Genomic DNA, 13,025 nt, shown 5'->3' with positions numbered 1-13,025 from the left:
CACTGTGCAGCTAAGATATCAACTAATAATGAAAAGACAAAATTAAAAAACCCAAACGTTTGGAAATTTGAAAATAAATCTAGAGGTTAAAAGAGAAATTATAGGGCTGACCAGTTAGCTTAGCTGGTTAGAGCGTGATATTGATAACACCAAGGCCAAGGGTTTGGATCCCCACACTGACCAGCTGCTAAAAAAAAAAGGAATTCTAATAGAAATTTTAAAATACTTGAACAATAGCAAGAATGAAAATAATACATATCAAAATAGGGGTGTGTGGCTAACGTGGTATTTCAGAAGGAAATTTATAGGTTTGAATGCTTCTATTTGTAAAAGAAAAGCAAGTGAAAGTAAACGAGCTAGGCATCTAATGTAAGTAACTACAAATGGAATAAAAGCAAAAAAGTTAGAAAAAAGGAGACGATAAAGCTGACAGCAGAAATTCGTTCATTAGAAAGGAAATCTATAATAAATAAAATCAAAATTATTCTGTTAAAACTCTTAATAAAATGTCTTTGGTAAGATTATCAAGAAAAAAAACAGAAGATTGGGGCTGGCCTGTGGCTCACTCGGGAGAGGGTGGTGCTAACACCAAGGCCACGGGTTCAGATCCCATATAGGGATGGCCGGTTAGCTCACTAGGTGAGCGTGGTGCTGACAACAACAAGTCAAGGGTTAAGATCCCCTTACCAGTCATCTTTAAAAAAAAAAAAAGTAAAAAATAACAGAAGACAAGAGGGGAAAGAGGGAGCATACAGAGATTAAAAAGAGAATGTATGAATAGCTGTATGCAAATTTTAAAATTTAGATTATCAAATTTGTAGAAAATGATAAATACCTAAAACATTCAGGAATAAAAAGTCTGATTAGTTATAGAACTATTAAAGAAATCATCAGTTAAAAATCTTCCAACGTAGAAAACATCAGGCCAGACATTTGAGGAATTGAATTTCATATAAAACTCCTGCACAGAATAGAAAAAGAGCTCCCCAATTCATTCTATGAATCTAATGTAACCTAGATATCAAAACCAAACAAACTATAAGCACACTGTATCAAGCAGTGTATACAGAAGATAATATATGATGACACAGTTGGGTTTATTCCAGGAATACTAGGTTGGTTCAACATTAGAAAAGATTAAAGAGTATCATTCACCATATTAACAAAATAGAGTAAAACCATACAATTGGCTCAGGAGATGCATCTGATAAGTTCCAATTCATGATAAAAAATAAGTCTTAGCAAACTAGGAATCAAAAGGGCTCTTTCCTAACTTGATAAATGTATCTTCATTTTTAATGGAGAAATGTTAGTAGCATTCCCTTTACCATCCAGAAAGAAGGTAAGAATGCTGTTACTCTGTTAAAGTACTAGCCAGCCTACAGTGACAGTAAAGGTATAAGGATCAGAAAAGAAGAAAGATGTATAAGAATTGCATTGACAGATGGGGTTTTTTAGTTTTCTACTCAAAAGACTCCACAGATAAATTATTAAAATTAATTAGAATGATGAGGTATGCCATTTCCCGGGTGCTGGGTAAACGCAAGCATCTGTGGGAACTCGACTGGAGCGGAACAGGAAGACCCATCAGAGCCTGCAGATTGAGCTTCCACATTTCTAACTCAAGATCTCAAAATGCATCATGATTCTTGTCCATTGGACTAAAAGGTTTATATAGGTAATCTTGGAAACAATGGCGACAAGACTGAATTGGGACAGGCTTTTGGCTTAACAGCCAGACTTTTGGCTGTTATGGACCACTCCAAGTGTGTGGATTGTTAGAAACCTCCCGGCTTTGCTTTTGTTGAATTTGAAGATTCCTGAGATGCAGTTGATGCTGTAGAGTATTAGATAGAAGAACCCCATGTGGCTGCCATCTAAGAGTGAAACTGTCAAATGGTGAAAAAAAAAGTCGAAATTGTGGTCCACCTCCCTCTTAGGGTCATTGCCTTCAAGATGATTATCGTAGAAGAAGTCCTCCATCTTGTCGCAGATCTCCAAGAACCTTCTGTCACAGCTGGAGCAGGTCTCTTTCTAGAGATAGGAGAAGAGAGAGATCACTGTCTTGGGAAAGAAATCACAAGCCATCCCAATCCTTCTCTAGGTCTTGTAGCCGATATAGGTGAAATGAAGGGAAATAGAAGACCAGTTTGCAAGAGAAGTGGTGTGTAGGAAATAACTTCATTTAACAGGAGTGTGTACAGAAAATTCAAGTTTTGTTTGAGACTTCATAAGCTCATTTACATACATTTTAAAGATATTTTAGCTGTTCAGATTTGTTTCTCTCTTGGAACAGTGACACACACAAAGATGTAATTCTCTATAGTTTGATATGGATAATACGAGGCATGTAATACCAAGAATTATTACTTCACAATGTTCCTTTAAACAGAATTGAATTTGCTTTGAACTTTAGTCTTGCATAGACTGATAGTAAACCTCTAAATCCTGCCCAGCTAAAGTGTGATGTTTTAATACAGAAATAAAACTGGGAAAAATTGAACTAAAATTTACTTTTTTCCAAAGCTGGGATATAGTATGCAGCTATAGGTGAACAAAGCAGTCTTTAAAAGCTGCTGTGAACATAAGCCAGCAGGTGAAAATAAAATCTGTACCATTAAACTAAATTAGAGGTTTTTGAAATATCCAACTAGTCTTCACCCTGGGCAGAGGTTGCCTAGTTGGTTTAGAATCTGATAAGTTTCAAGAAAGTTTATCTTTGCTTTAGGTCATAAATTCTTATGTGATTACTCTATACGAACACATAGCTGTTTATAACATTCTTTATTTGGAAATTTGAGATTTCAAAATACTGATGTCCTTCCTGTTTAAGGGTACATTGTAGAGCTAAATTTTGGGTTACTGTGAAGGATTTTTCTTCATGCTGTCATTGTAATATATTTTGTAAGAATCCTTGGAATTAGAGTTTTGGTTACAAATTGTTTTAAGAAAGGTTGGGGAGGAATAATAAGGTACTAAATATAAGATCATTATACAAAAATCCACTTTATTTCTGGAATTAGCCACAAAAAAGAAAATGTAATTTTTTAAAGATACAGTATCTGTTTAGGTATAAATCCAACAAAGTATGTGCAAGCTGTTTATGGAAAAGTCAGAGGTAGTGGAGTCAGAAAAGACTAGTTTCAAATCTTTGTCTGCTTCATGGATCCTTGTCCAAATCCTTGTCAGCTCCGTGATTCTGGATCCAAATTTCCTCCCAACTGCTTTGCAGGGTAGCTGACCTTGTGCAAGTCATTAGCCTTTGATGCCCAGTTTTCTCATTTTAAAAAGAAATAACAATATCTATATTGTGTGGCAATGTTAGGATTACCTGAGGCTGGTGCTTATCAAGCTCTTAACACATAACTAAGTACTTAATGATTGTTGTTCTTACCTGGGAGTATACAGCAATTATGGTTATTCTGATTCATTAAGAAAATTTTTAATTATGACCTTTATACATACAATGTTTAAGACTTCAGGGAATGACCAATATATTTTGAATTTCTATAAAACTGATTACATGTTTTGTTTGATGTTTTTATGATTGGCTTCTACCTAAAAATTCTGTCAATAAGGGAATACATCATTCCTCAGAGATGTTATAGATCAGTGGGGCAAAGTCATAGAGACTTAAGGCTAAATCATATCTGACAATATTAGCCCAGTCTGAATTGATATTATTGTAAATTTTATGCTATTGCTTTAGTTGAGATCTCCAAATGGCTGCTTGCTCCTTTTGGCCAAAAATAGCCAGGAGTCTCTGAAGAGAGCATATTTAAAAAAAGAAACTATTTTGCAGCCTTTTAAAAACCAATGTAACTTTTCCTAGTTAACATTCTATTTCTATGTAATATTTCTCTAAACATGGAATCATATTGAGCATTTTTAATATCTTTTCATTTTTAGTGGAGGTTGGAAGCTATTTTTAAATAATCATTCTCAATTATATATCGTGGAAGGTTGTTGAAAGAGCTTTAAAGTATGGTTCGTTTGTTTGTTTGTTTGTTTGTTTCTTTCTTTCTTTTTTTCTTTCCCTTACAAATACCTTTTTTTGTCTTTCCAGCTACACGTTTTGAAGAAGGAGAGTCAGAAGCAGAGAGTATCACTTCCTTTATGGATGTTTCAAATCCTTTTTATCAACTTTATGACACAGTCAGGAGCTGTCGAAACAACCAAGGGCAGCTAATAGCCGAGCCTTTTTTCCATTTGCCTTCAAAGAAAAAATACCCTGATTATTATCAGCAAATTAAAATGCCTATATCACTACAACAGATCAGGTAAGATGTCTTGTACATAGATTCCTCCATATAAATCTGGTTTATTGTGGTTAAGCCTGCACGTATATATTCCGTCCTAAAGCGGACAAGGATATTAAAGTTAAAAATGTTTTTTACCTCACAATTTAACTGTTCATTTATGTTATTATTGAGAAAAGTACAAAAATCTTTCTGCCTACACCTTTCATTATTACTTTAATTATGACAATTTGTCTGTGTTTAAATTCTGTATCTACTGTCGAACCCTCAGAATAAGCAGAGTCAGTCCTTGGAGAATTAATTAACAGAAACTATACCTGAAAGATGTTCATCTTGGCTTCCTTTTTTCTGTTTAGAAAATGTTAAAGTGATCATTGGGAATTCATCCAGACAGAGTACTTAAACCACCACTGTATCATTAAAAATGGTAGAAAATCTGAACAACAACAAAGCAACCCAATTCAAAAATGGGCAAAGGACTTGAATGGACATTTCTCCAAAGAAGATATACAAATGGCCAATACACATGTGAAAAGATGCTCAACATCACTCATCATTAGGGAAATCTACATAAAAACTATAGTGAGATACCACTTCATCCCTGTTAGGATAGTTACTATCAACAAAACAAAAGATAGCAAGTGTTGGCTAGGATGTGAAGAAATTGGAACCCTTGTGTACTGTTGGTGGAAATGTAAAATGGTAGAGCTGCTGTGGAAAACAACATGACAGTTCCTCAAAAAATTAATCATAAAATTACCATATGATCCAGCAATTTCACTTTGGGTATATACCCAAAAGATTTGAAAGCAGGATCTAAAAGAGGTGTTTATAAACAGCAGCATTATTCACAATAGCAAAAACATAGAAGCAACTCAAGTATCTATCAACAGATGAATGGATAAACAAAATGTTGTATGTGCAGAAAATGGAATATAATTCAGCCTTAAAAAGGGAGGAATTTTTTTTTTTTTGGTGGCTGGCCAGTACAGTGATCAAACCGTGGACCTTGGTGTTATCAGCACCATGCTCTAACCAACTGAGCTAACCTGCCAGCCCTTGGGAAGAAATTCTAACATAAGCTGCAACATGGATGAACTTTGAGGACAGTATGCTAAGTGAAATAACCCAGTCACAAAAAGACAGATAATGTATGATTCTACTTATATGAGGTACTTAGAGTAGTCAAAATCATAGAGACAGAAAATAGGATGGTGGATACGAGGGTCTGGGGGAGGAGAGAATGGGCAGTAATTGTTAAATGGGTATTTGATTTCAGTGTTACAGGATGAAAAGAGTTGTGGAGATAGATGGTTGTGAAGGTTGTACAGCATTATGGATGTATTTAATACCACTGAACTGTACACTTAAAAATGGTCAAGATGGTAAATTTTATGATGTGTATTTTTCCAGTTTTAAAAATTGGGGGGGAAGTAGCCTTTTTTTCTTCAATGTCCATTTTCTACCAAAATTCCCCAATATCAAATTTGCTTATCTATTTTGAAACAGCTAAAATATCAGTGATGTAATGGAGTAAGGTTCTCAACGTCGTCTGTGAAAATCGAACCCTTTTTTCCAGACAGACAGAAAATTCTTTTTTAGTAGATCCTGAACTAATATAAAAAATTGAAGGGCCAGCCCCGTGGCTCACTCAGGAGAGTGTGGCGCTGGTAGCGCCGAGGCCGTGGGTTCAGATCCTATATGGGGATGGCCAGTGCGCTCACTATCTGAGCATGGGTTGCGATCCCCTTACCGGTCAAAAAAAAAAAAAAAAATCAGTATAATTTAGGGCCGGCCCGTGGCTCACTCAGTAGAGTGCGGTGCTGATAACACCAAGGCCACGGGTTCGGATCCTATATAGGGATGGCCGGTTTGCTCACTGGCTGAGCGTGGTGCTGACAACACCAAGCCAAGGGTTGAGATCCCCTTACCGGTCATCTTTTTTAAAAAAAAAAAAAAAAAAAAAAAATTGAGAACAGGTGACCAATATTTCCAAAGAATCATAAAAATTCAGAACATCCTAAAGAATAAATAACTTCAGGAAAAGTTAATTGAAAATCCTAAGTTGGAATCAAATGAATGACTGTATTTAAAATCACTTGGTCTGCATTTCATCCTTTAATCAATTTCTGTGAATCTTGGTATTACCTACACATTTCCAGTTTACTTTTTACATTTTCTCATAAATTTTCAAAGATATTTATTGCAGTGCTTTTAGGAAATCAATAAAAATTTCGAAGACTGGTGTGTGGTTAAAGAACAGAAAAACAAGAAGAACTTATTAGTTGGTCCAGCTGTGCTTTATTGTTTAATTAAAAATAAGCCAAAAAAAAAAAATCAGGAAATAAGAAATATTATAAATATGGTATTTTGTAACTCTCACAATGTGGGTTAGCCAAAAAGCAGATAAAAATACCTTAATTGGGCAAAGTAAGAGTAAGCTGTTATTTACATGAGATCTTCATGGAAGGTAACTAAGCTTCCAAATAGTAGAAATTAAAATTCTTGTGTGCGCTGGATTTCAGGGAACAAGTTGGTTAGCAACATATGTTTCATGGTTTTGCATTTGTAACTTTATTTTTGTTATTTGATCAGTAAGATTTATGGCGCTTTTAATTAATCCAAACTTTGGAGATCTTGTAAACAAGTTGGATATGGAAAATCAGTTTATTTAGCTCTCTTAAAATAATACAGAAATTAAGGCTGACGTTCATTAGGAAAATAACCTAGAAGATTGTCTTTTAAAATTCTTTGCCTGGGAAAAGATGATGACAGTCTTGTAGATGTCGAGAGGTTCCCTTTTAATTGAACATTTTTTGTTCCAGTGTTCCTTTTCCTTTGTTTTTGTTTGTTTGTTTGTTTGTTTGTTTTGTTTTTAAGTTTGACCGATAAAGGGATCTTAACCCTTGACTTGACTTGGTGGTGTCAGCACCACGCTCTCCCAAGTGAGCTAACCAGCCATCCCTATATAGGGATCCGAACCCATGGCCTTAGTGTTATCAGCACCCACTCTCCCAAGTGAGCCACGGGCTGGCCCCCTTTTCCTTTGTTCTTTTCTCCCTCATTATTTTTTAAAAATCAGATAGTCAAATTAGTTTAGTTCAAAAGAAGACAAGTTAAATCCTCAGCCAGCTCAGTCCCCTGCCCACAACCTTCTTCCATGTTGGAATTTTCTAATAAAAAATTTTGCTCTAAGTCAGAAATTTACCCTTTTTCTTCCATTTTAAATTTGCTGTGGCAGTTGTGTGGCACCCAGGTAGGGGAGTATGAGGAATAGGGAAGTGGTTGAGGTCTAGCTGGTAGTACGCTAAAGTTCTAAAGGGTCAGCTTTTAGGATGTCTAATCTTACTCCCTTCCAGGGACACTGTGCCAGTGGTCCCTGACAAGAGCCTTGCTGTGCCTGGGCTCTCTTCCATTGTGCTCTATAGAGCAACAGGGAAGTCTAGGGCAGTGCTATCTGATAGAACTTTCTGTGATGATGGAAATGTTTTATTATTTGTATTTTCCAATATGATAGCCACTAGTCACATGTGGCTGTTGAGCACTTAAAATGTGGCTAGTACAATTAAGGAACTGAATTTTAAATTTTATTTTAATTTAAATTGCCACATGTGACAATGGCTACTGTATTACTGTACAACGTGGTCCTAGGAAGATTTGTTGGCAGAACGAAGATAGTTGAGGGTCCCCAAAAGCAACAAAAATGCAAGAGTGAGCAGGAGCTAGATAGTGTGGTTCCACATGCCACCCTCCACAGTGCTGGGTTTGTCATACCCATGTTTTACTTCCCATTTTTCTCTTCTCTCTCCTTGCTACCCCGGATTAACATTAGTCTGGTAAATATCTGCAGATTTATTATGGGTTGTCATTTACAAGTTTGGATTCTATGTCTGTTCTTTGTGGGTGTTGAGAACACCCAGGACTTCACCTGTTGAGTTGGTGGGTATGAGTCTGAGGTTGTAATTTAAACTCTGGATGCTAGCTACGTAAGCTAGTACTGAGAGCTGAGTTTGTGCTTAGTTGTTATCTTTTGCCTCATCTCAGAGTTGTTCTCTAATATTCATATCTCTTCAAGCACTACACAGAATCTGAGTATGATTTGGGTAAATTTTAAGTAAAACTTTACATGTAGTACAGATGATACCATTTTAAGAGAAAAGTTTGGAATCTCTACATTCATTCTGTGAAGCTGTTTACACATACTGTAGTCCTTTACTTAATACTGTCTTTGTGTTTTTGATGGTTAGTGTGCATGTGCTTCAATCAAAAGATTTAAAAGTCTATCCTGTCTAAATCCATACAGAGTTAGAGCAAACAGTGACTCATCACTTTGTAGAAAGTATATAAGGCCTTTATGAGAGTTGCTGTTAGTTGTAATGATAGTATCTATGAGAGATACCTGAATTCTTAAGACTTATAAGTAAAATAAGTCAAAACCTCAACTTTAAGCTATCACAGTTTGTTATAAATGTTTATATTGGAGAAATAGTAGTGAATGGACTCTAACATATGTGCCTCTCATTTACCAGTGTAAGAACACTCTTTACTGTCTGTATGTATCTTCCCTGGTCCATATGTATCTTCCCTGGTGATCAATATATTATTCAAAATGTTTCTTCATGGCATGGCCAGTACTTTCTATTTTCTTTAACCTTCATGTACTGGAATGACCTCTTATTTTCAGTAATGGGTAGATCACCATAATTCTTCATTGAGTAGCTTAATATCTCCCTAACTTTTGTCTCTTTTCTGGGGCCGGCCTGTGGCTCACTCGGGAGAGTGCGGTGCTGATAACACCAAGGCCCCGGGTTCGGATCCCATATACCGATGGCCGGTTCGCTCACTGGCTGAGCATGGTGCTGACTTTTGTCTCTTTTCTAATGTTTGCTTGTTAGCCATTAATAGGGTTTTTCCATTAGGGTTTTTCCTAGCATATTTGCTTTGTAATTGACTACCTTACTAGGTCCTTGTATTACTTCATGTAGTGTTTTAGTTTGTTCTTTTGGATTTTCAAGTAAACTGTCATATTGCCTAAATGTATTGGTGCGTTTGCCTCCTAACTTTATGTCTTTGAAGCCACTTTCAAGTCCTCTAGTCAGTGTCACTAGAAAAGATACTATCTAGTGCTTGTCAAGATTTTTACATTGCACTTTCAGAAGGACTATTTCATCATTTGCATAATGGAAAATTCTATTTCTGTCACAGAACAAAACTAAAGAACCAAGAATATGAAACTTTAGATCATTTGGAGTGTGATCTGAATTTAATGTTTGAAAATGCCAAACGCTATAATGTTCCCAATTCAGCTATCTACAAGCGAGTTCTAAAATTGCAGCAAGTCATGCAGGTATGACTTCTTAGTTTTGCTAAGTTTGTCATATGTATGATTGAAATGATTTTACATTTTGAGTGTGTTCTTTTAAGATATATGATTCCCCCCCAGCAATATCACTTCATTCATTTCAATCACAAATATTACTGATTTTTTTGTTGTTGTTGTTTTGGCAGCTGGCCAGTACAAGGATCCAAAAACCCTTGACTTTGGTGTTACAAGGCTGTGCTCCAACCAACTGAGCTAAATAGCCAGCCTGAATATTTTTTTTAGAATTGTCAGAACCTTATAGAGTAGAAATAATAGTTTAGATAGGGTTAGCTTTATGAGTGGAGGAAGCAGGGGTTTGTCCCTGGAGGTTTACCTTCTAATCACAGATGATATTCTATCATTTAGGTTTTATTCCTTTGGTTCTAGACTTTGTCTCTGTTAAGGTATGGCTGGTCCTAGGAGAAAGGACATCTGAAAGCCAATTAATCATTGTATAGTGTCCATGAATTTATCAAATCCTCTCTGAGAGCACACTTTGGAGGGCATCTGAAGTCATGGGTTATCTGGGGATTTTAAGACAAAAAGGTAGACATGAAATACAAATTGGGTCTGATAGTTTTTGGTAGAATCTAACTGAAAAGCAATCTCAGAGCACTGAAGCAACAAAGGCAATTTCATATCACCCATAGGATCTTCATTTTGTATGATCAACACTATAGTCCTTAGTGCTTTGAATTTAGGGTATTTGCTTTTCATTGGTCTGTATATGTATTTTTTAAGCCTTCTGTGCTTGGACTTTCAGCTCTGTTTGGCAGAAGGTCTTTAAAATTGCATGTGTTGAAAAGTAGATCTTCTTTCAGCTCTCATGTTAAACTTTCTTAGCCACACTGCCCCTTAGAAGTCAAGGGTACCAAAGGCCCTCTTTGAATTGTCTTTACTTAAATATGGCCACCAGAGCAGGATGCCCCAACAACTTGCCTCAGTGCTTTTAACCAGTTGGCACCCGTTGTAGTCTTAAATGCTGTAGCTAGCATTGATTCCTCAACTCTCTGGATCTATTTTTTTGGCCTACTTTTCTTTCAGGCAGGCTGTTGTTAAATTGAGTTATTGAAAATGTTTAATGACTCTTTAATTTTGTGCATCCTACATGTGTTCGTACCTTTCTGAGTGAATCTTATATGTCTAGCTCTTTAACATTCATATATTCATAGGAGTATTCAGCAGAGTGAGCTTGACTCCCATGATCTGCTCTGTTTTAGGCAAAGAAGAAAGAGCTTGCCAGGAGAGATGACATCGAGGATGGTGACAGCATGATCTCTTCAGCCACCTCTGATACTGGTAGTGCCAAAAGAAAGAGGTATATATTCTTCTCATAGCTGGAGACATCTCAGTTTCTAGTCTATGTTTTAGATAAGTGCAGAAAAAAAATTTTTTAACTATTAAGTATGAATTCTAAGTTTTAAATATTTGATGAAATGTCTTTTAGAATTCATCTGTAAATTGTTGATTAGCTTTTTTTGTACAAGTACTATATTGCTTTTGGATGACAGATAAAAATGACTACATGAAACTACATGAAAAGTTCATGAAAAAGTTCATGAAAAGATTCCTATTATCTTTAAATTCTATTTTTCAACCAACTTTTTGAAGTATCCTCATATGTAGCTTGGCAAAACCATGTTATTCAGGTTTTCTTTTTTAATGTGGCATTTCAAGAGTGCCAGTTAAATCTAATGTAGGTAATTTCTACATGGTGAATTACAAAGATGAAGTATGAATTAGGAAAGGTAAGGAGAAATTCAGTACTACTCTTGCAGAGAAGTAAGTCCTTGCTCTTACCCCTGTGTTTTTCCTTGTTAACCTGATCTTTATTTGGTATTTTAAGAATGTCAAATTGGCTGACTTGTTAGCTCAGTTGGTGAGAGCTGATAACACCAAAGTCTGGAGTTCAATTCCTGTACCAGCCAGCAAAAAAAAAATGTCAGATTGTAAAATACCAAAATCAAAAATTGTTACGGTTCATAAAATGTTAAGCTAGATATTTAGGGGTTTTTTTCTTTCTAACCTTTCACCTAACTTCCCTAACCCTTTCTTCCTGTCATGGGTTTTGTGGAAGGGGACCTTACTGTGAGATTCTGAAACCAGGCTCCTATCAGGAATCATGCAAGACCATCTCTTTTGTCTATGCCTCCTACGTGGAGTTTCTCTGGCCTTATCATGGTGGAGCGCCGTGTTCTCCCTCAAGCTTAACTGTCTTAACCATCTTTGCGGTATTCCAGGGAAGATACCTTAAACAAAGCAGCAACTAATCATTAATAGAATGGCTTGACAGATTCAAAATTGAATAAAGAAGTCATTAGTAACTGTTGACACAGTTCTCTACATGCATTAAGAGATCCACTAAGACCAAAAGATTTTAAAAAGTCATTTAGAAAAGACAAGCTGTCCTATCTTTTCCTCTTATAGATATTATTTGGGAGAATTTTTTTAGCTTTGAAAATAACTTTGCTATGCTGTGCCATGGTAACTAAATTGATTGGTATACCCTGAGATGTGAGTCACCTCCATTACTGGCCTATGAATTTCATCCTTCCCAGTTCTTAATTCCTTGTTATACCAGGGACAACGGAGGAAAAATGTGAAAACAGATCAGAGACATCAAAGCAAGAACATCTTTGAGTATAATTATATAACTCTACTACAGCATCACCTGTGTTTTCCAGATCAGTCACCAATCAAAGATAGAAACTTCTCAGGCAAAAGAAGGTAATGGAGAGAAAAGTGATGGTACAATTAGTGCCAACACTGGATGAAAAGAGAGATCTTAAATTAGTTTAGTGTTAAGAAAACAGTTCCAAGGAAGCATTAGCCCAGGTGAGATCCTTAAATGTACATATCTCTGTACATTTTTTGTTTGTGGGGCATCAAGTAGATTAAATGGAAGTTATTGCCCTAAAATCTTCTATAAAAAGAAAACTAAGTTTTATGTTCTTGAAATAATAGAATCCTAGTTCAGACAAAAAGCCTCTTTATGGACAAGTTTCCTAGGAAGCATTTTATAAAATAAAGTAAAAAACACAAATAAGAGAAGAACAAATAAAAATCATCTGCTAAAGGAATAAAAGAACAAACCTGGGTTTGAAATGTAGCATGAGTAGGTGTTAAAAGATTGAGAGAGTTAAGTCCTATACTTGGACAATGACAAAGAAAACAGCATAATGAGCCCTGTAGAAGGTAGTTATGTTGAGAGGCTTTGGTAATAAGAAATAGACTTTTCAGAAGTCAGGTAAACAGCAACATGTAGAGGGTTAAGTTTAGCTTGGCCAGAGAAGTCAGGGCCAAGTTTTTCTAAGTACTATTGGACGTGACTCCTAAGTATTAAATATGATTCCATCTTTGCCTTATTTTTTTCAAAACAAAGAGTGTGAGAAAAATTGAATGTG

The 13,025-nt window shown here is 35.8% G+C and overlaps 1 protein-coding gene and 1 pseudogene across 20 annotated transcripts in view; both read left to right on the top strand.

The window, feature by feature from the left end:
- Nucleotides 1-13,025, top strand: part of PBRM1 (polybromo 1) — a 113,613-nt gene that overhangs the window by 39,365 nt on the left and 61,223 nt on the right. For all 20 annotated transcript variants that reach the window (XM_063115401.1, XM_063115419.1, XM_063115405.1 and 17 more), the window contains 3 exons: nucleotides 4,067-4,280; nucleotides 9,465-9,606; nucleotides 10,842-10,939. In XM_063115401.1, the coding sequence (XP_062971471.1) occupies nucleotides 4,067-4,280; nucleotides 9,465-9,606; nucleotides 10,842-10,939 (454 nt within the window). The remainder of the gene's footprint in view (nucleotides 1-4,066; nucleotides 4,281-9,464; nucleotides 9,607-10,841; nucleotides 10,940-13,025) is intronic.
- LOC134390309 (serine/arginine-rich splicing factor 3-like) lies at nucleotides 1,636-2,141 on the top strand (annotated as a pseudogene).

This window comes from Cynocephalus volans, chromosome 11 (genome assembly GCF_027409185.1).
Source record: "Cynocephalus volans isolate mCynVol1 chromosome 11, mCynVol1.pri, whole genome shotgun sequence".
NCBI classification, from domain to species: Eukaryota; Metazoa; Chordata; class Mammalia; order Dermoptera; family Cynocephalidae; genus Cynocephalus; species Cynocephalus volans.
The sequence above is the reverse complement of the archived record's forward strand: the minus strand, read 5'-3'. Positions and strand labels throughout refer to the sequence as shown.